The sequence below is a fragment of the Desmodus rotundus genome, chromosome 9, assembly GCF_022682495.2.
Source record: "Desmodus rotundus isolate HL8 chromosome 9, HLdesRot8A.1, whole genome shotgun sequence".
Taxonomy (NCBI): domain Eukaryota; kingdom Metazoa; phylum Chordata; class Mammalia; order Chiroptera; family Phyllostomidae; genus Desmodus; species Desmodus rotundus.
Genome location: NC_071395.1, coordinates 43,240,725 through 43,263,969, shown reverse-complemented (window position 1 = coordinate 43,263,969; position 23,245 = coordinate 43,240,725). Strand labels below are relative to the sequence as shown.

General features: G+C 40.9%; 1 protein-coding gene across 1 annotated transcript in view; it reads left to right on the top strand.

The window, feature by feature from the left end:
- LOC112301368 (zinc finger protein 791) overlaps positions 1–22,295 on the top strand; it is a 28,295-nt gene extending 6,000 nt beyond the window's left edge. The window contains exons 2-5 of the mRNA XM_053911859.2: positions 7,023–7,118; positions 13,980–14,106; positions 18,003–18,075; positions 18,347–22,295. Of these exons, the coding sequence (XP_053767834.1) occupies positions 7,023–7,118; positions 13,980–14,106; positions 18,003–18,075; positions 18,347–19,829 (1,779 nt within the window). The 3' untranslated portion in view covers positions 19,830–22,295. The remainder of the gene's footprint in view (positions 1–7,022; positions 7,119–13,979; positions 14,107–18,002; positions 18,076–18,346) is intronic.
- Positions 22,296–23,245: the final 950 nt, after the last annotated feature.

Here is a 23,245-nt window from a genome sequence, read left to right as displayed (position 1 = left end):
CACAGCCTTCCATTGCCCTGCCCTTCCCGTTTTTGGGAAAAATCCTGCCTCAACTCAGATCCTGTGATTACAGTATTATTGCCCCATCCCCAGTCATCAACAAGACAATGTCATTATTGAGATTTCCTAGGAATGAGCCTTCCTAGTGCTGTGAGACCACACTGTCCGAGCAAAAGGCTGGTAATCAATGCATCTTTAGGATTGATTTTTGACCAAAAGGGAACTGTGGAGGAAAAAGGGGGTTTTCTGAAGAGTTACCTCACAGGGTGATGTCATAAATTCCTAACTGGGTAAGTCTTGGTGGTTGGTCACAATCCAGGCCTACAACTTCTTTAGTGAAAGGTTTTAAGGCAGCTCTGCCCATTGTTCTCCTGCATCTAGGTTAACACACCTTTGAAATTCCAGAAGTGGGAGTATTATCCCTCAAGAGAGCCCATGATCTTGTTAACTATCCTGTAATCCAATCCCCACCTTACTTTCTCCAATCTTCCTTACATCCCCTCCTTAATTTAAAATGCATTAAAAAGCTGCACAAAAGAAGGAGCACTTGAGTTCTTGTTCCACAGATGCATTGTGAGTTTGGCTTAAATAAACTCATAAAAATTCTCCGCGGGGTTGGGCATTTCTTACATTGAGACAGCATTGCATTACATGAGTTCAATTTGTTTCTCTTTCTTTCCCTAGGGGTATGGTGTGATTCTGGGGCTGTTCATTTTTTCTGGGTGATTTCAAAAATGAATCCCAGAGCTTAGACTTGCAACACCAGAGTGTATAATTATACCATAATCAATTGTTTAAAGAACAGTTTCTTGGCATGGCAATAATAATGAATAAACATTATTTTCTGAAAGCAGTAGACACTTGAGGGGTTTTTTTGTTGAGCTAGTAAAACACCTTACGATTTTACTCCCTCCTTTACATATAAATTCTGGGTTTGAATTTAAATTTTGCTGAATTGTTCAAACACTGGGTTCGTGTATTTAAAATATCAATGGTGGTCTAGAGCTACCCCATTGGGAAGTAGAGCCTGAGGTCTGTGTCACTAAGCTAAGAACCCTCCCCCCACCCTGACCTGCCAAAAGAAGTATGCACTTAAAGGCTCAGTTATTCTTCCTGGGTGTCCTACCTGCTCACACCCCCCATGGAAGGAGCCTGTACACTGTGAAGCTACAGCCCTGGAAAGCTGGGGCGCACGAGCATGTGGGGGAGAGGCGATGCCTGAGGTTTTAGCTGTGGCTCCCCTGGGCCTGTTTCTAGACATAGAGTGGAGTTTTGCATCCCAGTGTGGGTGCACTCGGTGTAATTCGTGCACATTGAGAAAGTCTGTGAAAGTCAGGAGTCTGTGACCTGGGTTAGGGTCTGTGAACTTGGAGTTCATTTGGGTCAAAACCTGACACTGAATCCAGCTGAGCATTTCTTTGCTGTGAGCTGAAGCCTGAGAGAGGGAGCGTTTCCATTATTCTCTGGGAGAGGAGGGTGTTGCAGCTCCCAGAGTTCACTCCTGGGGCTGCCCACATGTCCCGCCCATTTGTCCCCAGGCACTGTCCCATCCAGGGGCTCTGTCTCAATCTGGAGAGTCTAGAATGTGGAACCTCCTGAAAGTGACTTTCCTCCTGTCCTGTGGGAAGCAGGTGGCTCATCTGAGCTGATTCCAAACTTGTTTCTTTCCTTTGGATCCTTTATCCACTGAATAGTGCAGCCCTTCGGTCCAGTTTCCCCGAGCACTTGGGCTCTGAGACTGTAATACGATGGAGAGGTACAAGGTGAGGAAAGCAAGAAAATTATGGAAACAAGTAGAATTTTTGTTCCTGTTAGGAAAGAGCAGATGAAGATATGAGATGAATGCACTTAAGTTTGGGGACATGTTTTTCATTTTCAGATCAGCATTTGTATGTATGTGCCCCTAGGGAATATTAAAATTTTAAAGGCTAAAGCAGCTGAATTTCTGTTAAATTGATGTAAAAACTAGTCAAAGCTTTTGCAAATCTTTAAAATCCTACCCCTTTCAAGGGGCTAAACTGAAACCCCTGTTGCATCATAACGTGCTTATTTCTGAAAATACTTGGGAGACTAGGGAGGGGAAAACGACACTCCGTGCCCTCTTGGTCAGCCAGAGGTTGGAGATTTTCCTTTGTATGGCTCTCACTTTGAGCACATCATTGTGCTGAGGGCTCTCATATCCGCCCCGGGCACGGAAACTCTCAGCCTCCCACCCTCGCTTTGCCCTGAGCTTACTTTCCATTTAGCTGTTTCTGACTTGTATCTTTTACAATCAACCAATAATAATAGAGCACTTTTCATAGTTCTAAGAGTGGTTCTATTGAATTAACAAGCATGAGGGTGTGTCCAGTGAACCTCCAAATTTTAGTCCACCATCCAGAGACACATGTGTGGCCTGGGCCTCCCTCCTTGTGGCTAGCGTCCGAAGTGGAAGCTGTCTTGTGGGCCTGAGTCTTCAAACCATAGAGTCTGATGTTAACTCTGGTTAGTGTTAGAATTGAACTGAACTATAGGCCACCCAACTGGTGTCAGAGAGGTGGACAAGTGATTTTGGAAGACATACCACTTACTTGCTCTCAGGAGTTTAAAAAAGACTTCTCAACCTCACAAGTGTTTCAAAGTTCTGCCCATGTCAGCTTAGTGCAGGCAGAAAGACTAGAGGCGAGTTGCCTGTTTCCCTCCCCATGTCAGTTTGGCTGGTAAAACCCAGTCAGTCAGGCACTGGTGAAACAGAATCTTTGACACAGGTCGTGTTAAGAAGAACAGAATATTGTGGGCATATTTCAATCTGGCTATTTTTCTCTCCTTTCCAATTTTACGGGACAGGAGTTTGCCCCTGGAATTAATGCTTTGACAGAGCTTAGTTGTTGGTTTTAAATTTGTTAGTTTTTTTCCTGGTGAGGATGGGAATGTCACTTTTTATGCTCCTTTCATGCTGGAGGATTAATCAGAAGTCTCTGGCTCCATTAGTGAGTGATTGACAGCTGAGAGCTTTAAAAGCCTCCTCCTCCTCCTTCCCCTGTGCCCCACATCTGTACAGGTGATGAGGAAGCCTGAGCACTCCCTCCTTTAGCACTGGCAAGATAGTTGATCCCTGGAAGCCCCTGCCCTGTGTACAAAATCTCACCCTAGCCCACCCCAAGCCTCAATTTAAAAACAAACAAACAAACAAAAACCAGGCCTGGCTCCTTTCTTTGCTCTCTCAAGGCATTTCCCACCCGCTTGAGAGGCCTGCCCTGCTCCCCCCAGACACATCCGTTATGGAAGTCATTAACCCTTTCATACGGTCCTGGTGGTAATACGTTGTCAAGCAATCCTAGAGTAGGGGCTCAGCTGAGTCTGCAGGTGACCATAACAGATGTAGAGAAAGTTATGTGGTATATACAGGATCCAGCACAAATAACACCCCCTTTTTACTATAAAATCTTTTATTACAAAATCATAAGCATATAATTCTGTAACATAACTATCACACACAAGCACACCATATGACATTGTAAGTGAAATGTTTAAATTCTGTCTGTCTCGTGTGAGACATTCATGTACCCCACCAACCACACTCAAGCAGGCGTTACTTCTGCCAGACCCTGTATGTTGCAGTACACTTTACTTAATTGTTCTGTTAATAAATACTCCAGATCTTTACATAATCAATACATTATCACCCTTTGTTCTTAAAAGGTACATATGGTGGTGAATTTATGTAACCCATTTTCCTAAATAGACACTACTTGGCTTGTTAGCAATTTCTGCTGTGAAACCATGAGTGAAAGCTCAGATCTCTACTTTATTGATCTTTTTGGATTTTCTTATTGAAATTACTGGGATTGCACTGGTTCCCAAAACCATACAGGCTTCAAGGGTACAACTCAATGGAACCTCATCTGCACGCTGCATCGTGCACCCATTGCCCCAAGCAAAGTCTCTTTCCAACCCCATTTTGGAATGAGTTAGATTCTGATAAAAGATATAGGCAGTTGGCCTTACTCTGGCTGTGGTGGAAATTTATAGAATTACCTTCACTTTACATGACAGTAATCTGAAATACAGACATAAATACGACTTCTGGGTAGCAGAGAAGCTTTACCAATGGGCCAGTCAAACCCCTGAGGAAGTGATATAACTGGTAACCTGAGCCAAGAATGGCTCTGTTTTTTGGATTCAGTCTAAGACAGTCATCTCTGTTTTTTTCTTTTTTTTTTTTCTTTAAGATTTTATTTATTTTTAGAGAGAGGGGAAGGGAGGGAGAAAGAGAGGGAGAGAAACATCAATGTGTAGTTGCTTCTTGCACACCCCCTATGGGGGACCTGGCCTGCAACCTAGACATGCGCCCTGACTGGGCATTGAACCAGTGACGCTCTGGTTCACAGGCTGGCACTCAATCAACTGAGCCACCCCAGTCAGGGCCCTGTTTTGATTAATACCTAACAATCTCTTGTTGAGTTTTGTGCTAGGCACAGAGGAGAAAATAAGCCAACTGTGAGATGTCCTGCTTTTAAAAATCTTCTAGTCTGGTCAGGTAAGAGAACTTCAAACACATGCACTCAAAGTCGATGATATGGTGCACGGTCAAGTGTTAGGTTGTGAGCTAGGAAGTGCTCAGAGAAGAGTTAGGATCCCAGGAAGATGGCCTAGTTGGTTGATGGGCTCAGCTAACTTTGACTACTCTGTTCTCAGAGTACTGCCAGAGAAGCTCCTGTGCTAGCCTGTGTGTGTGTGCCTAAGTGGGAGGGAGGGCTAAGAGCAGAGCCTTGTCTGTGATATTGCTGTGTATCTGTTTTGAAGTTTGTATGTGAGTGTCTGTAAAATTTAATCTAGAGATCTAGTCTTCTGGTAAAAATCACTTGCCAGGATAGCTTTCCATTTAAAAAGTAATGTAGGAGCCCTGGCTGGTGTGGCTCAGAAGATTGAGTGCCAGCCTGAGACAAAGTGTCACTGGTTCGATTCCCAATCAGGGCACATGCCTGGGTTGCCAGTCAGGTCCCTAGTCAGGGGCGTGCAAGAGGCAACTTAACGATTTTTCTCTCCCTCTCTTTCTCCCTCCCTTCCCCTCTCTCTAAAAATAAAGTAAAATCTTTAAAAAAAATTTTTTTAAGTAACACAGGATCTCAATGATCCATCAATTTCATGTATATAACAGAGTTCTTACCATTTTCTTCAATGCCAGACACACATACAAATGTTAATCCCATTACATGCCCCATTACATTATATGATAATGTCATATATTTTATTTATATTAAACTCTAGCTCCAACTCTCTAAGAAAACATACAGAAAGCAGCTGGGTCAGAAGAGAGAAAGAAATGAGGTGGGGCCCGTAACCAAGGACAGGACACACCCACCAATCTACACATTTCTTTTTGCTGATCTCTCTGCTGTGGCCCTTAGAGCTGCTTGGATGGGGTGAACAGTGTTCTGGTAGGGCAGTGTGTTGAAAATTCCTGCCCGTGAGAAGAGTGAGGAAATAAATTGTAGTTGGGGGTAACCAAATTTAACAATCCTTTTCTCTAAGTCATTTATTCTTTCTTTTATTAAGTCACTGACTCTCTGGCCGCTTTTATGTTTAAATGTTATATATTTGGGGGCAGAAAGGAAAGGGAAGGGTGACATTAAGAATTAAAAATAGACTGTAGGGAAAGGCAGGAACAAGACCCATTGTCCTTACAGCATTCTTACAAAAACATGCCTGGGCTATAGTTTTTTACTGAAGTCACGTATTTCATAAGTTTTTTTCCCTCCCTATTATCTGCCAGGATCTGATGTAAACCAGTCCATGCTAGATTTTTTGAGATTTCCTTAAAAAAACAAAAAGAAAGAAAGAAAGAAAAAGAAAGCCCTGGCTGGTGTGGCTCAGTAGATTGAGCACCGGAGTGCAAAGCAAAGGGTCGCTGGTTGGATTCGCAGTCAGAGCACATTCCTGGGTTGTGGGCCAGGTCCCCAGTAGGGGGTGTGTGAGAGACAACCACATATTGTTGTTTCTCTCCCTCTTTTTCTCCCTCCTTTCCCCTCTCTCTAAAAATAAATAAATAAAATCTTAAAAAAAAAAAATCCCGTCTTCTGTTCAATCAAGGCTTTTCTAAACTTTGATACTGGATGAGGGAAAAGCCAATGACACAATTAGCAACATCATATTTTGGCAGGAAACATATTTCCACTTTACAGGGAAACAAACATACAAATTAAATTGTTTTCAAAACTGAACTTTTTAAAAATTTTATCATCAGATATATTCAGAAATGAATATACAAATTGTGTTATGGTACAACTTAGTAATAACAATATGAACACCTGTGGAACCTATGGGCAGTGGTGAGAGTCTCCTGATATTCTTGTCCTTGACTCATCTGCCCTGCCCCATGGACGGCCACTGTCCTGATTCTTTGTTCTTCATACCTCCGCCATCTATTATTCCTCACCAAGCAGTGTTCTTTCAGTTTTGCCTCCTTTGATCTCTCACCAAATGGGTATTAATGGAGTTCCTTGAAGAGGTTTTCCGGTGGCTACTTTGCCCCATATGTTTCACACATGCTGGCATCTGAGGCTGGAGGCCTGGTCCAGGACTATGGGGTTCAAACCTCTCACCAAAGCTAAGTGCCCAGATGAGTGGGGGTGGGGGACAGAAGGGCGTGCGTCTCCCCGCTGAAAATGGTCCACCATCAAAATGGAGCCAGAGTCATCATTACATATGGACAGGTCACTTATAAGAGTCTGAGTTTGCAAAGAAAGGTCACAGTTCCATGAGTAGCCTGGTGGCCTAATGGTTAAACGCAGTGTCCCCTTGAAAGGACAGATACTGACCCTGTGCCAAGACAGCCTCGGCTCCCAGACGAGACTTCGGCTGCGGTCCCCCAGTCATGATAGGGCGGAGCCTTGCAACTGTCCAATCAGGGGAGTCCTTGGTACCGTTTGTGGGGGCGGCGCTTTGAGGATGGCGTGGACCGCTTGAACTGCGGGCTGGAGGCTCCGGCCTCCTGGCTCCACGATCCTGCCACGATCTGGTCCTCTACGATTCTCTCAAAGGCTTCAAGTGGCTACCACACATCTGGTGGTTGTGGCCTGAACTTGCCGCGGGAGGGAGTTGTCATGTGGAAGGCGAACCCCAGGAACCGAGAAATGGTGAGTGGGCAAGGGGCAGGTGTCGGGAGACGGGACGAGGAGCTGGTTGGAAGCCGCTGAGGTGAGTCGGCCTCCCAGACCCCACTCTGGAGTCTGAGGACCCACGTCGGCTCCGACGGCCGCTCCTCCGGCACGCAGCGTCGGGCTCTGCTGGCAGCCGGGACCCAGGCAACCCATCCGATCGCTGCGCCTGTCGCGTCACCGCTAGATTGTGCGGTGACCACGGGAAGGGTCAACGGGGCCGTTGTGACTCAGTCTCCAGCGTTCTGTGTGGAGGAACTATGGTCTATGGGGTCCCCAGTTCCTCTTTTCTCCCCAGGGGACTTGTTTCCCTTCACTTTTCCAAGTGTTTAGGAAGCGGGGGCTCAAATCCACGACCCGTCCCCCAGCGTAGCTCTTCCTAAGGCTGGCAGTGAAGCCCTAAATTTCCGGATCTTTCCCCGCATTCCCAGACGCCATCTTCTTCCCCTCTGCAGCTCCGAGCATCATTATTAACTGTTTGTCCTCCGCAGTGCATTTCACAGAGACGCAGTGTTTTATCATTTGTCCACTGAGTCACAGATGGCTCTTTTCAAAGATTTCTTTTTGTGTATATTTTACATGAGAGGAAAGCCGGGAATAACCACCTGGAATACGTTGTATGTAATCCCCGAGCCCCCCACCCTCAAACCCCAATCGTTCCTGTAGGAACAGGCACCTTCTGGGAAGTCCGTTGGGGGTCCCCCCTGGGAAGCTGCTGGGTGATGAGTGCTTTCAGCACAAGTCCAGGCCAGGACTGCCCCTCCCTACATTTGTCACTTGGAAAAGATTTATTTACTAGCTTTTCAATAAATTAGAGCTTGGGGTACAGTAAAAAGCATTTCCAAAGAGGCAAGAAAGAGGTGAACTTAAGGGCAAAACATAAAATATTTCGTTATTTTGTTAGTTAACAAAATAAATGTTAGTTAACATTTTTGTTTCCCTCCCCACCCCCACCCCCCAATGGGTGTAGTAATATTCTGATGTCCTTGTCTTTTGGGTGATTTCAAATGGCATGTCAGGGCTTAGAATTACAGCACCTGGAAGTGTTCCAATATGGTTGTTTACAAATCAGTTTCTTCGACATAATAATTAACTGACATTTTTATTTCTGATAGGAATACGTATTTGTGGGTTTCCTTCTTGGACTAGTAAAAGTCCCCTACAACTTTATTTCCTCCTTACACAGGAATCTTTGGCTTAAGTGATTTTGCTGGATTCTTGGAACACTGGGTTAATGTCATTTAAAATACAAATGGTGTCCAAAACATTGTTACTGGAAAGCAGAGGCCTGAGACCAGTGACTCCAAACCAAGACACCACCACCCCCTCCTTGAGGCCTAGCCTTTTTTGACATTTTTTGCATCCATGACATTGACAAAGTCTGTGTATAAGTACCTGGCTCTACCCAATAGTGATACTGGAGAAAGTATGTGAAGGTCAGGAGTTCTGTTTCCTGGACAAAGGGTTTATGAATTTAGGACTTCATTTAGGTCAGACCCTTAAACAGAACCAGGCTGAGAGGTTCCTCATTCCCGAGAATGGAAGCCTGGGGGGAGGGAGGGCTTCAGCGCTTAGGAGAGAGGGAAGGGTGTGGATGGAGCTCCCAGAGTTAACTCCTGGGGCTCAGATGTCACCTGTGGTCCTTCCGCAGGGACTCACCTACTTTAGGGGTCCTAACTCAACCAGCAGTGTCTAGACTCCAAGCTTGGGAGTGTGTTTAACTTTCTGAATGTGGATTTTTCTTCTTAACTGCTGGTTGCTTTATCTGAGCTGATTTTAATATTTGCATTTCTTTTCACTAGGTATCTCTGTCTATTGAATATATCAGTCATTTAACTGTAGTTTCTTTTAGCAGTACACAGTTTTATTTCCTGTGTGATATGTAAGATTTTTGGTTTCTTAGGCTTTGAAAATGTACGTTGATTGAGAAATAAGTTTGTAAGACAATGAAATCCTGGAACCAAAAGAATTATTGTTTCATTTTAGGCAACAGAATCTCAGGCTATGAGATGGGCATATATAAGTTCCCTGGCACATTTTTCAGTTTCAGATCATTTTTTGTATGTGCATGGCCCTAAAGAACTTCAATATTTAAAAGACTATACTATTCTTAAAGCAAATGAATTTTTATTTGAATTGATTGAGAAAAACAACTTGAACTTTGTAAATCTTTGAAACTCCTAGTAGGTTTCAGGATTAAATGCAAACCCCTGAACTACACAATATCCCCAATGTGAATAAACTGAAGAAACAAGCTATGTCTCTTCCATTTTAGTTGCTACAAAAAGAACTGAAAATTTTTATATTTTATAGTTTGTACTTCTATACTTATTCATGTTTAAATAATTAAATCTTAGAGTTAAACACTTATTAAACTCATGTTTAAATAATTTAATCTGAGAAAAGTTAAATTTAAAGTAGCAAAACTTAATTAAAAACAAAGTAAAATGTGGTATATATAAATTTGTTTCTTTTAAATAAACTATATATGAAGAATTAAGAAGTCAGATACTTTTTTTTGAAGTCTAGTAGTTTTTTTAAATATATTTTATTGATTATGCTATTACAGTTATCCCATTTTTTTCCTCTCCTCTCCCCCCCCACCAGCATTCCAACCCCCCACCTTTGTTCATGTCCATGGGTCATATATATAAGTTCTTTGACTTCTCCATTTCCTATACTATTCTTAACCTCCCCTTGTCTATTTTGTACTTACCAATTATGCTTCTTATTCCCCATACCTTTTCCCCCATCCCCTCCCCCCCCAACTGAAAACCCTCCATGTGATCTCCATTTCTGTGATTCTGTTCCTGTCCTAGTTGTTTCCTTAGTTTGCTTTGTTTTTTAGGTTCAGTTGATGATAGTTGCGAGTTTGTTCTCATTTTACTGTTCATAGTTTTTGATGATCTTCTTTTTCTGAGACAAGTGCCTTTAACAATTCATATAATAAGGGTTTGGTGATGATGAATTCCTTTAACTTGACTTTATCTGGAAGCACTTTATCTGCCCTTCCATTCTAAACGGAAGCTTTTCTGGATAGAGTAATCTTGGATATAGGTCTTTGCCTTTCATGATTTTGAATACTTCTTTCCAGCTCCTTCTTGCCTGTAAGGCTTCTTTTGAGATCAGCTGATAGTTTTACAGGAACTCCTTTGTAGGTAACTGTCTCCTCTTCTCCTGCTTTTAAGATTCTCTCCTTATCTTTCATCTTGGCTAATGTCATTATGATGTGTCTTGGTATATGCTTCCTTGGGTCCAACTTCTTTGGGACTCTGTGAGCTTCCTGGACTTCCTATTTCCTTTGCCATATTGGCGAAGTTCTCCATCGTTGTGTTTTCAGATAAGTTTTCAATTTTTGCTCTTCCTCTCCTCCTTCTGGCACCCCTATGATTTGGATGTTGGTACATTTAAAGTTGTCCCAAAGGTTCCTAAGCCTCTCCTCATTTTTTTGAATTCTTGTCTCTTCATTCTGTTCTGGTTGAATGTTTATTTCTGCCTTCTGCTCCAAACTGTTGATTTGAGTCCTAGTTTCCTTTCCTTCACTGTTGGTTCCCTGTACATTTTCCTTTATTTCACTTTTCATAGCCTTCACTTTTTCCTCTATTTTTCGACCATACTCAACCAATTCTGTGAGCACCTTGATTACCTTGTTTTGAACTGTGCATCTGATAGGTTGGCTATCTCTTCACCTAGTTCTATATTTGGAGTTTTGATCTTTTCCTTTATTTGGGCTATATTTCTTTGTCTCGGCATTGTAATGAGCAGATCCTTAGGTATTCACCAGGGTGGGGCAACCCATGCAGTTGGATTGTGGCACTCTGTCGGGGAGAGGTCAGAGAGGAATCAGTACCACTTGTTCGGCTCTCAGCAGGCTTTCAGTCACTTCCCCCGCTACCCACAAGCAATTTGGGCCCTTCTGCTGCTGACTCCCAGGTGGGTGAGTTTGTGTACGTTTTAGGACCCTGTGGGCCTCTCCAGTGAACTCTCCTGTGAGGCTGGGAGTTTCTCCCACTGTATCCCCCACAGGTTTTTACAGCCAGAGGTTTTGAGGCTTTCTTTTCCTGCACTGGAACCCTAGGTTGCTTGCGAGTGTAGTCTGTCTCTCTCCCCAGTTGTTACTCCCAGTTTATCCCCACACAAATGTGGGATTACCCAGTCTGCCAGCTGCCCCCTTGCCCACTTGGTCTTCCGTCTGCCACCATGCCAGGTGTCCTCTCCTCCCTGGCTGCCTGACTCCACCCCTCCCACCAGTCTAAATGAATGTTTCTTCTTTAACTTGGTTGTCAGACTTCCATAGAGTTTGATTTGCTGGAAGTTCTGGTTATTTTTTGGTTTAAATTTGTTGTCCTTCTTTTGGATTTACAAGGAGGCAAAGTGTATCTACCTATACCTCCACCTTGGCCAGAAGTCTAGTAGTTTTTTAAGGTATGAAATGATGAGACTTTGTTGAATATGACATGATTTTCTATGTAAACATCTGAAGGAATCCAAGATCACTCTGGGAATTCATAGAGTATAGCAAGTTTAATGTATAAATTAGGCACTTAGAGATAGCTCTCTCTAAGTGGATAATTTTTTGATATGGATGCCTCGGCAACCAAAGCTTTACATCTGGCACTTTCATTACAAAAAAATTTTTTTAAACTGTCAGGGCTTACACTATAATAATATTATGCAATCTGCAAATAGTAACAGTTTTATTTCTCTCTAATTTGGATGTCTTTTTCTTTTTCTTGCCTGATTACTCTGGCTAAGAATTGTAATACTATGCAATGGGCATCCCAAATCTTCTACAACTTTCCTTGTAATTCCCTCAAAAACACATTTCCATACCTTATACTTTCTTTTACTGAAAACATATTTTTTTCTTGCATTCAAAATTGTTTCCCTTATTATTCCTAGTAGTTTCAATTACATATCTTGGAATTTCCACCCTTAAAAATCTCAGTTTCTAATGAAAATTAAGTAAGCTATTGTGAACTGTTACATCAGTTTTTATTTTTAGATTGGCAAATTTATGAATATATTTCATAATTTCAAGAAACATGTGCCCCTTTTAATAGTACAATCTTTCACCCTGACTGGTGTGGCTCAGTGGGTTGGGTGCCATCCCAAAAACAAAAAGATTGCCAAGTTAGCAGAAGATTTTAGGAAATTATTTTTAAATACATATAATTGTTGCTAAAAAGTTTCACCTAAAAACTTTTTGTCCATACCTATGTCTTTTTATTTTACTTGTTCTCAATAATATGTTTAGATTACCCACAAAAATTTTTATGAGATGTTAAACAAAGTCACCCATCATTCTAATTTGTTTTTGTTGATAACTCTAAAGACCTGCCTATTTTAATGAACTTTAATACCAAGTATTATTCCAGAAACGGACAAAAACATTTGGATTAGTTTAAGTTAATTAAACAGAACTTTTTACAAACCAATTTTGTTAGTATATTCTGAAAGTAGACACACATCCACATATATAGTGAAATGCAACCAGAGATCTGATCATTTCATTTTTAAAATTTCAGCCATGAGCCCTGGCTGGTGTGGCTCAGTGGCTTGAGCAGTGGCCTGTGAACAAGAAGGTCACTGGTTTGTTTCTCAGTCAGGGCACATACCTAGGTTATGAGCCAGGTCCCTTGTTGGGGGCGTGCAAGTATCTCACACGACAGTGCTTCTCTCCCTCTCTTTCTCCCTCCCTTCCCCTCTCTCTAAAAAATAAATAAATAAAATTTTTTAAAATTCAGCCATGAGACAGGTAGAATAAGGCAAAAAGTTCACTAATTTATTACAGTTGAAATAAGTTTATTTGTTCAGATGACTAAGGCTTCTACCATTTTTAGAGAATCCTTTAAGATTTGTATTTGTCCTTGGCAAACAATTTTTTAATAAGATTTTATAATTACAGGTAGCCCATCAAACCATTGTGGACTTCAGTGAACTCCATTGCAATGTGCAGCTCTTAACCTGTTCTTCCAGGTCAGCAAGAGCCAGGGAACGCTGTTAGGGTTTGACCAAAAGAGCTCTTCTAGCACCTTGTCATCTCAGGATGTGTGCTAAAAGCTGGTGTGAAGCAGCCCCGAGGTTCGTGTGTGTAGGATGTTTGTGGATGTCTAAGTTGCCTTGCTCTTTTAGCATGCCATATCATGCTAAGTTGTCTGAGCCCTAACTTCTGAATAACTTCTAGTTCCATGAAATAGAACAAAGAATGGGAAAATGAGTCTGTAATAAATATTACAAAAGTTAAAAGTATTACTTCTTTACAAGAATATTTTCATTTAGTCAACTGGATCTGGCTACTTTTAATGGCTAGAATATTTCAGGCTGATATGGCAAGCTAATCCTTGTTACAAGTTGGATTTACACAGGCTGCCTGGACTCTCGTGTTTGGTGATGGGAACAGAAGAAAAAGCTTCCAGTTTTTCACTTTTTTTATTCATTAAAACTTTACGTAGATTTGACCCTGTATATATTGGAGTGCTGAGTAAGTAGTAGGTAATGAGGAGGTGAGTTTTTCTCACAAGGAAGTGATGTGCTTAAAATGATATTTGTTTCATTTGTGTAGAATTTCTGTCATTTTTCCAAGATGCTGTAGACCCTGCCAGTAGAGAACAATAATATTTAAAGTGATCCCAGCAAAAATGCATAAATTGCATGTATTCGTGATGCTGTTAAATTTATGAGGAAGTAAGTGTGGGCAGAGTAGGTTTCTATTGAGCAAGGCATAAAACAATGTTCAGAGACCACAGAATCATATGTAACCTTCGTATAAGTTGAGTATAAATCTCTGGTGCTGTCAGATTCATGAATCCTACTATACACATATTTGCAATGTTTTAGGACTCAGTGACCTTTGAAGATGTGGCTGTGGACTTCACCCTGGAGGAGTGGGCTTTACTAGATCCTTCACAGAAGAAACTCTATAGAAATGTGATGCGGGAAACCTACAGGAACCTGGCCTCAATAGGTAGGGATTATGACATTCTTACTTAATTTGTCAATTAGAGAACAAGCATTTTTTAATTACTGCTTTCCCTGCATCCCAGAAGTTTTGATATGTTGTATTGTCATTCTTATTTGCCTCTATGTATCTTTTGAGCTCACCTTTTATTTCTTCTTTGACCCCATTATTTTTTAGTAGCATGTTGTTTAATCTCCACATATTTGTGGGTTTTCTTGCTTTGTTTTTGCAGTTGATTTCTAATTTCAAAGCATTATCATAGGAGGATATGTTGGTATAAGTCCAGTCTTCTTGATTTGTTGGGGCTAGTTTTGTGTCCCAACATATTGTCTATCCTTGAGAATTTTCCATGTACACTACAGAAGAACGTGTAATCTGGTGTCCTGGGACAGAAGGCTCTGTAAATGTCAATCACATCCATGTGGTCTACTGTGTCATTTAGGCCAATATTTCTTTACTGATTTTCTGTTTGGATGATCTATCTAGAGCTGTCAAGGGAGTATCAAAGTCTCCAACTGTTACTGTGTTTTAGTCTCTTTCTCCCTTCAGTTCTATGAGTAGTTGTTTTATATAATTCATTGCTCTGTGATTGGGTGCATATATACTAAGAAGAAGCATTATATCTTCTGGACATAGTGTCCCCTTTATTATTGTAAAATGCCCACCTTTGTCTCTTGTTACCTTTGTTATCTTGAAATCTATTTTGTCAGGTGTAAGTATGGCTACACCTGCTTTTCTGTGGATGGTATTTGCTTGAAGAATCATTTCCCACCCTTTCACTTTGAATCTGCCTTTGTCTCTGCAGCTTAGATATGTCTCTTGGAGGCAGCATATGGTTGGGTTTCATTTTTTTATCCAGTCTGCTACTCTGTGCCTCTTTATTGGTGAATTCAGTCTGTTTACATTTAGGGTAATTATTGATTGTATGTGGATTTCCTATAGTCATTTGTCTTTTGTTGTCTGATAACTCTGTTTCCCCATTGGTTCTTCTCCTTTGTGTTTCTATCTGTTGTTTTTGTTTGGTGATATTCTATACTTTTTCCCTCTGTTTCCTGTTCCTTTAAGTTACATGTCTGTTTTGGGTTTTTGTGTTTGGTTCCCATTTGGTTTATGTAAAAGAAAGTTTCATATACATGCATATACTAGTCCTCTTTCTTCTGAATGCATCTAATCTCTGTCCCCCTTTGTAAATTCAGACCTTTACCCACTCCCCCTTTGTATTTTTGTTGTCACAAATAATCCCTATTTAAGCTGTGAGCTTACTTCCAACTTGCAGTAGCTATTGCCTTCATCTTCTTTTTTTAAAATCCTCACCTAAGGATATGCTTACTGATTTCAGAGAGAGAGAGAGAGAGAGAGAGAGAGAGAAAGAAATACTGATTGGTTGCCTCTAGTATGCGCCCTGACTGGGAATTGAACAAACAACCTAGGTGTGTGCCCTGACCAGGGATTGAACCTCCAACCTTTTGGTATATGGTACAATGCTCCAGCCAACTGAGCCACCCAACCAGGGCTCTTCCTCTTTTTTAATGTTATCACCTCCTTTAGCCTTTATGTGATATTTAAGTGTATAGTACACTATTATAAAAAAGGGTTATAATATCCTGCTTCTGTCTCCTGTTAGTGATCTTGCTTGTAGATTTGTAACCTTTTGTTCTTTGTTTCATGTAGAATAACCCCCTTGATTATTTCCTGCAACAGAGGTCCTCAAAGTCTTTATTTCTCCTTTGTATCTAAAGGATAACTTTGCTGGATATGTTATTTTGGGCTGGTATTTCTCTCTTTTCAGTAATTTGAATATTTGATTACACTCTTTCCTAGCTTGAAGGGTTTCTGCTGAAAAATCCAATGATAATCTAATGGGCTTTCCTTTATTTCCTTTATAGGTTACTGTCTTCTTTTCCCAGCCTACCTTAAGAATTCTTTGTTGTTAATTTTTAACAGTTTTACTACAATGTGCATTGGAGAAAGTCTTTTTGAATTGAGGTAATTTGGTGTTCTGTTTGCTTCTTGGATTCAAGTATCTAGCTCTTTCCCATAGGTTTGGAAAGTTCACATTGATTATTTTTCTGACTAGGCTTTCCATTCCCTTCTCCTTCTTTTCTTCTGGTATGACTATTATTCTTATATTGCTTCTGAGGGAGTCATATAGTTCTTGTAGAGTGCTTTAATTTTCATAATGCTCAAGTCTCTTTTCTCTGTGTCATCTCTAGGTTTCTGTCTTACATGTCAGTGATTCTTTCCCCCATCCAGTCATTTCTATTTCCTAAATTCGCTGGTTCTTTTTTACTTTTTTTAAAGATTTTATTTATTTATTTTTAGAGAGAGGGGAAGGAAGGGAGAAAAAGATGGAATGAAACGTTAATGTGTGAGAGAAACATAGATCAGTTGCCTCTCACACACCCCCAACCAGGGACCTAGCCCACAACCCAGGCATGTGCCCTGCCAGGGAATCAAACCAGCGCTCTTTTGGATTGGAAGCAAGCCAGTGCTCAATTCATTGAGCCACACCAGCCAGGGCCTCACTGGTCTTTATCTCTTTTATTGAATTCTTCATCTCCAGAATTTCTATTTGATTCTTTTTTAAAGTTTCGGTCTCTTTGGTAAAGTACTCTTTTTGTTTACTGATATTATTTCGAGTTAATTAAACTGCCTGTGTTTTTTTGTAATTTGTTGAGTTTTTTCAGAATTGCAGTCTTGAATTCTCTGTCATTTAAATCACATTTCCATGCCTTTAAGTTTATTTTCTGAAGATTTTTCATTTTCTTCCTGAGCTGCCTTGTTACCTTGGCATTTGATGGATTCCGTCTCTGTGTAAGCATGTGTGTATGAGTGTCACTCCTCTAGCAGGATTGATAAGAGGCGTTTCTATTGTTTTCTAGTAGGTGATGCCGAAGCACAAGTTTTTTAGATCTCTTGCACTGCTCTGGCTTTTAAGATTTCTTCAGAGTGGTGGAAAATGTGTTCCCTAGGAAGGTGGGCTTTCCTCTGTGTTCACCCTGGTCTTAGGGACTAACCCTGCAGGGAAATGTAACGAAATCTCAGTGCCGTCCCCTGTAGCCCAACACTGGGGCAATGTAGTCATGATGAGTGGGGGTGGGGTGAGCTGGGGGAAGCTAGCTGCTGCCTTGGTTGCTTTGCTCTCCCAGTAATGTTGTCTGGCAGATCTTAGCAGCTTCCCCTCTGTATCTCCACCCGACCCTGGGATGAGTTGCAGAGGAAAAGTGTTTCTGTAGTACCAGTTCTCAGGTTTGCAGATAATGTGCTCTGCAACCTGACACTCACTGCTACAGCTACTTCTGTCGCTAGCTCTTGGAGGATGAAGGGAGGGTGAGGGCAGGCAGCCAGGCTCTGTGGCTTTGTCTCTCTGTCTGGAATGTCGATTGCCAGACAACTGTGGCTGTACCTCTGTGCTTTATCCCTGCCCAGGTCACTGAGTTCAGCCGCAGCATGTACTGCCCACTCCTGCAGGATTCTCATTGAATCTCTTTGGCCCTCCCTGGTGAAGGGAGTACTAGTGACAATCTGATTCCTGGCCTCTCCGGGCTGTGAGCTCTGGGCTTTGTCCCTGGGACCATCTCAGCTCTTCTCCCTTCTAACCCCTCAGTTTGCTTCCACTTGCCCACCTTCATGTTTCATTACTTGGTCTCACAGATGTGTTCGTGCAGTGAGCAGGGAATCCTTTCTTGAATTATAGCTGTTCAAATTGTGGAAACTTCAAGGGGACCTCTCATACCACCATTCCTCTAACTAAGAACAAATATTTCTTATACATCAGTATTATTTCAACATGTGGAAAAGGAATATATTAGTAAATAAACTAAGCATGGTTACAACTCACCATACACCTAGAATCTAATAATTTTTCTCCAGTTTGTAATAATGTGGAATTGTTTTTCTAGGTCTTCATTTAGGGGAAAAATGGGAAGATCATAACATTGAAAATCAGTATAAAACCCAAGGGAGAAAACTAAGGTGAGTCACTCAACAGACAGCACTGTTCCACATGAGGATTCTAGAATGTCATGAACTTTTAAAAATGAACAAATAAAACAACTCCTACTTCAGATTTATTTCCTTTAACCTCATATATTAATATCACTGTTTCCATGATAGCTATCCTCAAGTCCTAGGTCAGATGACTTTCACTTCTGTTGTAAACTATAAAAATATAATTCCAATACCCTACTAGTAAATAGGAAATTAACAAGAAATTGTTAATAATGTGCTTTTTTGGTTTTTACAGAGATCATATGGTAGAAAAACTCTATGAAAGCAAAGAAGGTAGTCAGTGTGGAGAAACCATCAGCCAGATTCTAAATCTTAATCTGAACGAGCAGATTTCTTCTGGAGTAAAACCATTTAAATGCAGTGTGTGTGGAAAAGTCTTTGTGCGTCCTTCATCCTTTAATAGGCACATCCGATCTCACACTGGACACAAACCTTATGAGTATCACGAATACGAAGAAAAGCCATATAAATGTAAGGAATGTGGGAAAGCCTTCAGTTACCACAAATCTGTTTATAGACATGAAAGGACTCACACTGGAGAGAAGCCCTATGAATGCAATGAGTGTGGGAAAGCCTTCACGTGGCTCACAACCTTTCGAAGACACATGATAACACACACTGGAGATGCTCCTTATAAGTGTAAGGAATGTGGGAAAGCCTTTAGTTGTTCCACCTCATTTCGAGCACATGAAAGAACTCACACTGGAGAGAAACCCTATGAGTGTAAAGAGTGTGGTAAATCTCTGAGATCTCCTCTAGGTTTGCGAATACATGAACGAAATCATACTGGAGAAAAACCATATGAATGTAAGCAATGTGGTAAAGCCCTCAGTTGTCCCAGTTCTTTTCGAAGACATGAAAGGACCCACACCACAGATAAACAATATGAATGTAAACAGTGTGACAAAACCTTCAGTTCTCCTCTAGGTTTACGAATACATGAAAGAATTCACACTGGAGAGAAGCCCTATGAATGTAAGGAATGTGGTAAAGCCTTCATTTCTCTCTCAAGCATTCGAACACACATGATAACACACACAGGAGATGGACCTTATAAATGTAAGCAATGTGGCAAAGCCCTCAGTTGTCCCAGTTCTTTTCGATCACATGAAAGGACTCACACTGGAGAAAAGCCATATGAATGTAAACAGTGTGGTAAAACCTTCAGCTGGCCCAGTTCCTTTCGAATACATGAAAGAACTCACACTGGAGAGAAACCCTACGAATGTACAGAATGTGGGAAAACCTTCATTTATCGCACAACCTTTCAAGGACACATGAGAAAGCACACTGGAGAGAAACCCTATAAATGTAAAGAATGTGGGAAAGCCTTCATTTCTCCCTCAAGTGTTCGAACACACATGATAGTGCACACTGGAGATGGGCCTTATAAGTGTAAGGAGTGTGGGAAAGCCTTCAATTTTCCCAGTTCATTTCGAATACATGAAAGAACTCACACTGGAGAGAAGCCCTATGAATGTAAACAGTGTGGTAGAGCCTTCAGTTGTTACACATCCTTTCGAACACATGAAAATACTCACACTGGAGAGAAGCCCTTTGAATGTAAAGAATGTGGGAAAGCCTTCACTTACCGTACTACCTTTCGAGGACACGTGAGAATGCATACTGGTGAGAAACCATACAAATGTAAAGAATGTGGGAAAGCCTTTAGTCGTCCTAGTTCCTTCAGGAGGCATGAAAGGACTCATACTGCGTAAAAACCTCTTGAATGTAGACTGTGGAAAAGACATCAGCTGGCCTTCATCCTCAATGTGGAAACTCCCATTGGAATGAAACCCTATGAATATAAGTACTATGAGAAAGCCTGATACAAGTTAATCCATGTATAATGTTCCAGAACTATAATATGAAGTCATAACTATATTCTCTTTATCAGTGCCTCATTTTTAAGGTGGACCTCTGAACTGTGGATGTTTACTACTTCCAAAAATGAACATTGAGGCGATACTATTTAAGCAATACTACATAAGATTAATAGGTATTTTCATTTTAGATCAGTTAATAACATTTTCTCTTTCCATTTTGAAGGCTGATCTATAGGTAAATTCAAGTGTATTTCTAATAAACAGGTAGGTTTAATTTTTATGTTTCCATTGTTTGTAAATAAGGAGCTGTCAATAAATAAATAAATGCTATTTTGGGATTTGTTGGGATTTTCCTACTGGCCTCCTGGCCAAGTACTGTATATCCCTTAGCCATTATACAGGGCCCAGCAGAAGTAAGGCTTGCCTGAGTGTGGTTGGTAGGGTACGTGAATGTCTCACATGAGATGGACAGCAATTTGACTGTGTCACCTAAAATGTCATGTGGTGTGCCTGAGTGTGATATTATTATGTTACAGAGTTATATGCTTACAATTTTGTAATAAAAAGGGGGCATTATTTGTGCCAGGCCCTTGTATAGTCCATCTTATGAGAAAATCTACTTTTTTGTTTTGGCAGGAAGACCCTTATTCCATTTTTCTTGCTAATAAAAGATGATATAAGTTTGTAAATATTGCAGAGTTTATCATAGAGTCTGATGTGAATGACGGGATGCAGGGTTTATGGGTGCTGACCTACTGCACAGTTGAAAATCCGAGTATAACTACCGTCAGCCCTCTGCATACATCGATTCCCAGCTGCAGAGCTAATGTGTGGACTGTGTGGGTCACTTGGAAAAAATCCACGAATAAGTGGACCTGCACAATTCAAACCTATGTTGTTCAAGGGTGAACTGTATTTACATCTTTGGCTATTTGCTCTTTGTCATTCCTTTGGGCTAGGCCTTGAATAATAGACTTTGCATTAGGATAGACCTGTTACTGGACAATAAAATGTAGAATTGGAGATGGCTATCCTAAATTGTGTTTAATCACCTGGGTAACATGACATTTTCTAGGATCTGGTTTTGTTGGGGTTTTTTACAGGAAAACAGGTTCCATGTTAGAATTAACCGAAATCCTCACTTGGGTGAGATTTGGAATACAGAAGTACAGGAGGCATTAGTCAGGTTTTGGAGCCGCCATACAGGCAAGGAGACAGATGCACAGGAGCTGTGAGGACATCTGCTTCCAGCCTTTTTCTGACTTCTTGCTCTGCCAATAAAGAGTGTTCTCAAAACCACAATCAACTGCATGAGTCCCATTTTCTCAGAGATGTAGGTTTCCACACATATCTTCCTAAGGTCTATGTGAAAACCCATTGTTTCAGTTTTCCTGTAATCTTCTGTGTGTCCACCAGGCAACTAATTTGAACTTTCATGGTTTGGAGTATTGTGATGTTTGGACTTCCATCATCTCTAAAGTGTATTCATATGAGGTCTAATTAGTAGACACCTTGTTCAGTTGATACAGCTAGCGACCACGTGTTCCTGATTCCACTCTGACAGCTGCAGTGATGCGGTCCAAAAGAACCACTCTGGAGTTTGATCCTCTGCTGCCCTGTGCAGTACTTTCTCTAACTCATTCCATCCGTGTGAGAAAAAACACCTTTCTCATATCAGGCAAATTATGGATGTTTCCCAATGCTCACAGCTGTATGTGATTCTGCAGTACATTTTCAATTGTGTGTTTGTGATTAAAAACAGTGCATTTTTGTCAAACAAAATCTTTTGTAAGTTCTTAGAAATATTTCATTAACTCTTTATACAATTTGTATATAACAATTGTGATTTTCATTTCCTGAGCACACAGTATATTAAAATACCCCATTGTAATTATGGATTTTCAGATCAACTGTGTAATTTTGTCAAGTTAGTAGTCCTATATTCTCATTCAATATTATCTTGTGTATACGTGTTTAATTGTTTTTTTTCCTTAGGTAAATTATGTTTTTTTATCCTCTTATAGTTTTTGCCTTAAAACTAATTTTTCGTTCATTTGTTTTGTCAGCACCATCTTGTCAAAACCCGCCAGGATCACACCAGCAGTCAACAAGAGTGGTGTATATTTTACTATTAAGAGTGACTGAAGCCCTGTCTGGTGTGGCTCGGTTGGGCATCATCCCTCAAAACGAAAGGTTGCTGGTTCAAATCCTGGTCAGGGCACATGCCTGGGTTGCAGGTGTGGTCCCCAGGTGGGGCATGTATGAGAGGCAACAGATCAATGTTTCTCTCTCACACTGATGTTTCCTTTTTTCTCCCTCCCTTCCCTTCTCTCTAAAAATAAAATCTTTTAAAAGAAATATGAGCCCTGGCTGGTGTGGCTCAGTGGATTGAGCACTGGACTGAGAAGCAAAGGGTCGCTGGTTCAATTCCCAGTCAGGGCACATGCCTGGGTTGCAGGCCAGGTCCCCAGTACGGGGTGCATGAGAGACAACCATACATTGATGTTGCTCTCCCTCTCTTTCTCCCTCCCTTCCCCTCTCTAAAAAATAAATAAAATCTTTAAAAATAATTTTAAAAAAGAATGAAAACCCTAAATGGATTTGTCAATAAGAGGGTACTCAAGATGACATACATGATTTGGGCTTTTGCAGGTGATTTGCTTGCTGTTCAAGGAAACGACATTTCTGGAGGTACGTGATGCTGTGAAGAGGTGAACTTAATTCTGTCGTTGACAACCATGACCACTGTTTTCTAAAAGGCAAAAACTGTAGTAGAGGTGAACCTAGCTCATAAAAGCTCCAGTCAGTCATTGTATTAGGTGGAGAATTTTGGTCACTGCTGATTTGAAATGCTTCTCTTAGCAATCTTACTAATTTTAGAAGGATGGTTACAAAATGCCCTTATTTTTGTCTTGACTCATCATGATCACTGAATAGCTTTGTCTGCTGATGGAATTGTTTGACATTTTTCTCTTTAATACCATAAGAGCATGCAGGGCCAGCTCCCAGTCCACTGGAACAGCTTTTGTCTACTCATTATCTAAGTACTGATATACTTCCAATGGGGTATTAGATGGACACCATTTATTATAAAGTACCGCAGTAAAAATATATAAATTGCTGTTAGTAAAGTACATAAAACCTTTGTTGTCTCCTTTATGACTCAGATGAGACCTATCTGTTGAGGTAAATTGTGTGAGAACACAAGCCTAGCAAGGGAGAAAGACAGGACCACTATTGCAATCAAGCCTTTCTTGCTCAGAGACTGTACTCTTGATTGTAATTTTTCGGCATGCCTCATCTACCAG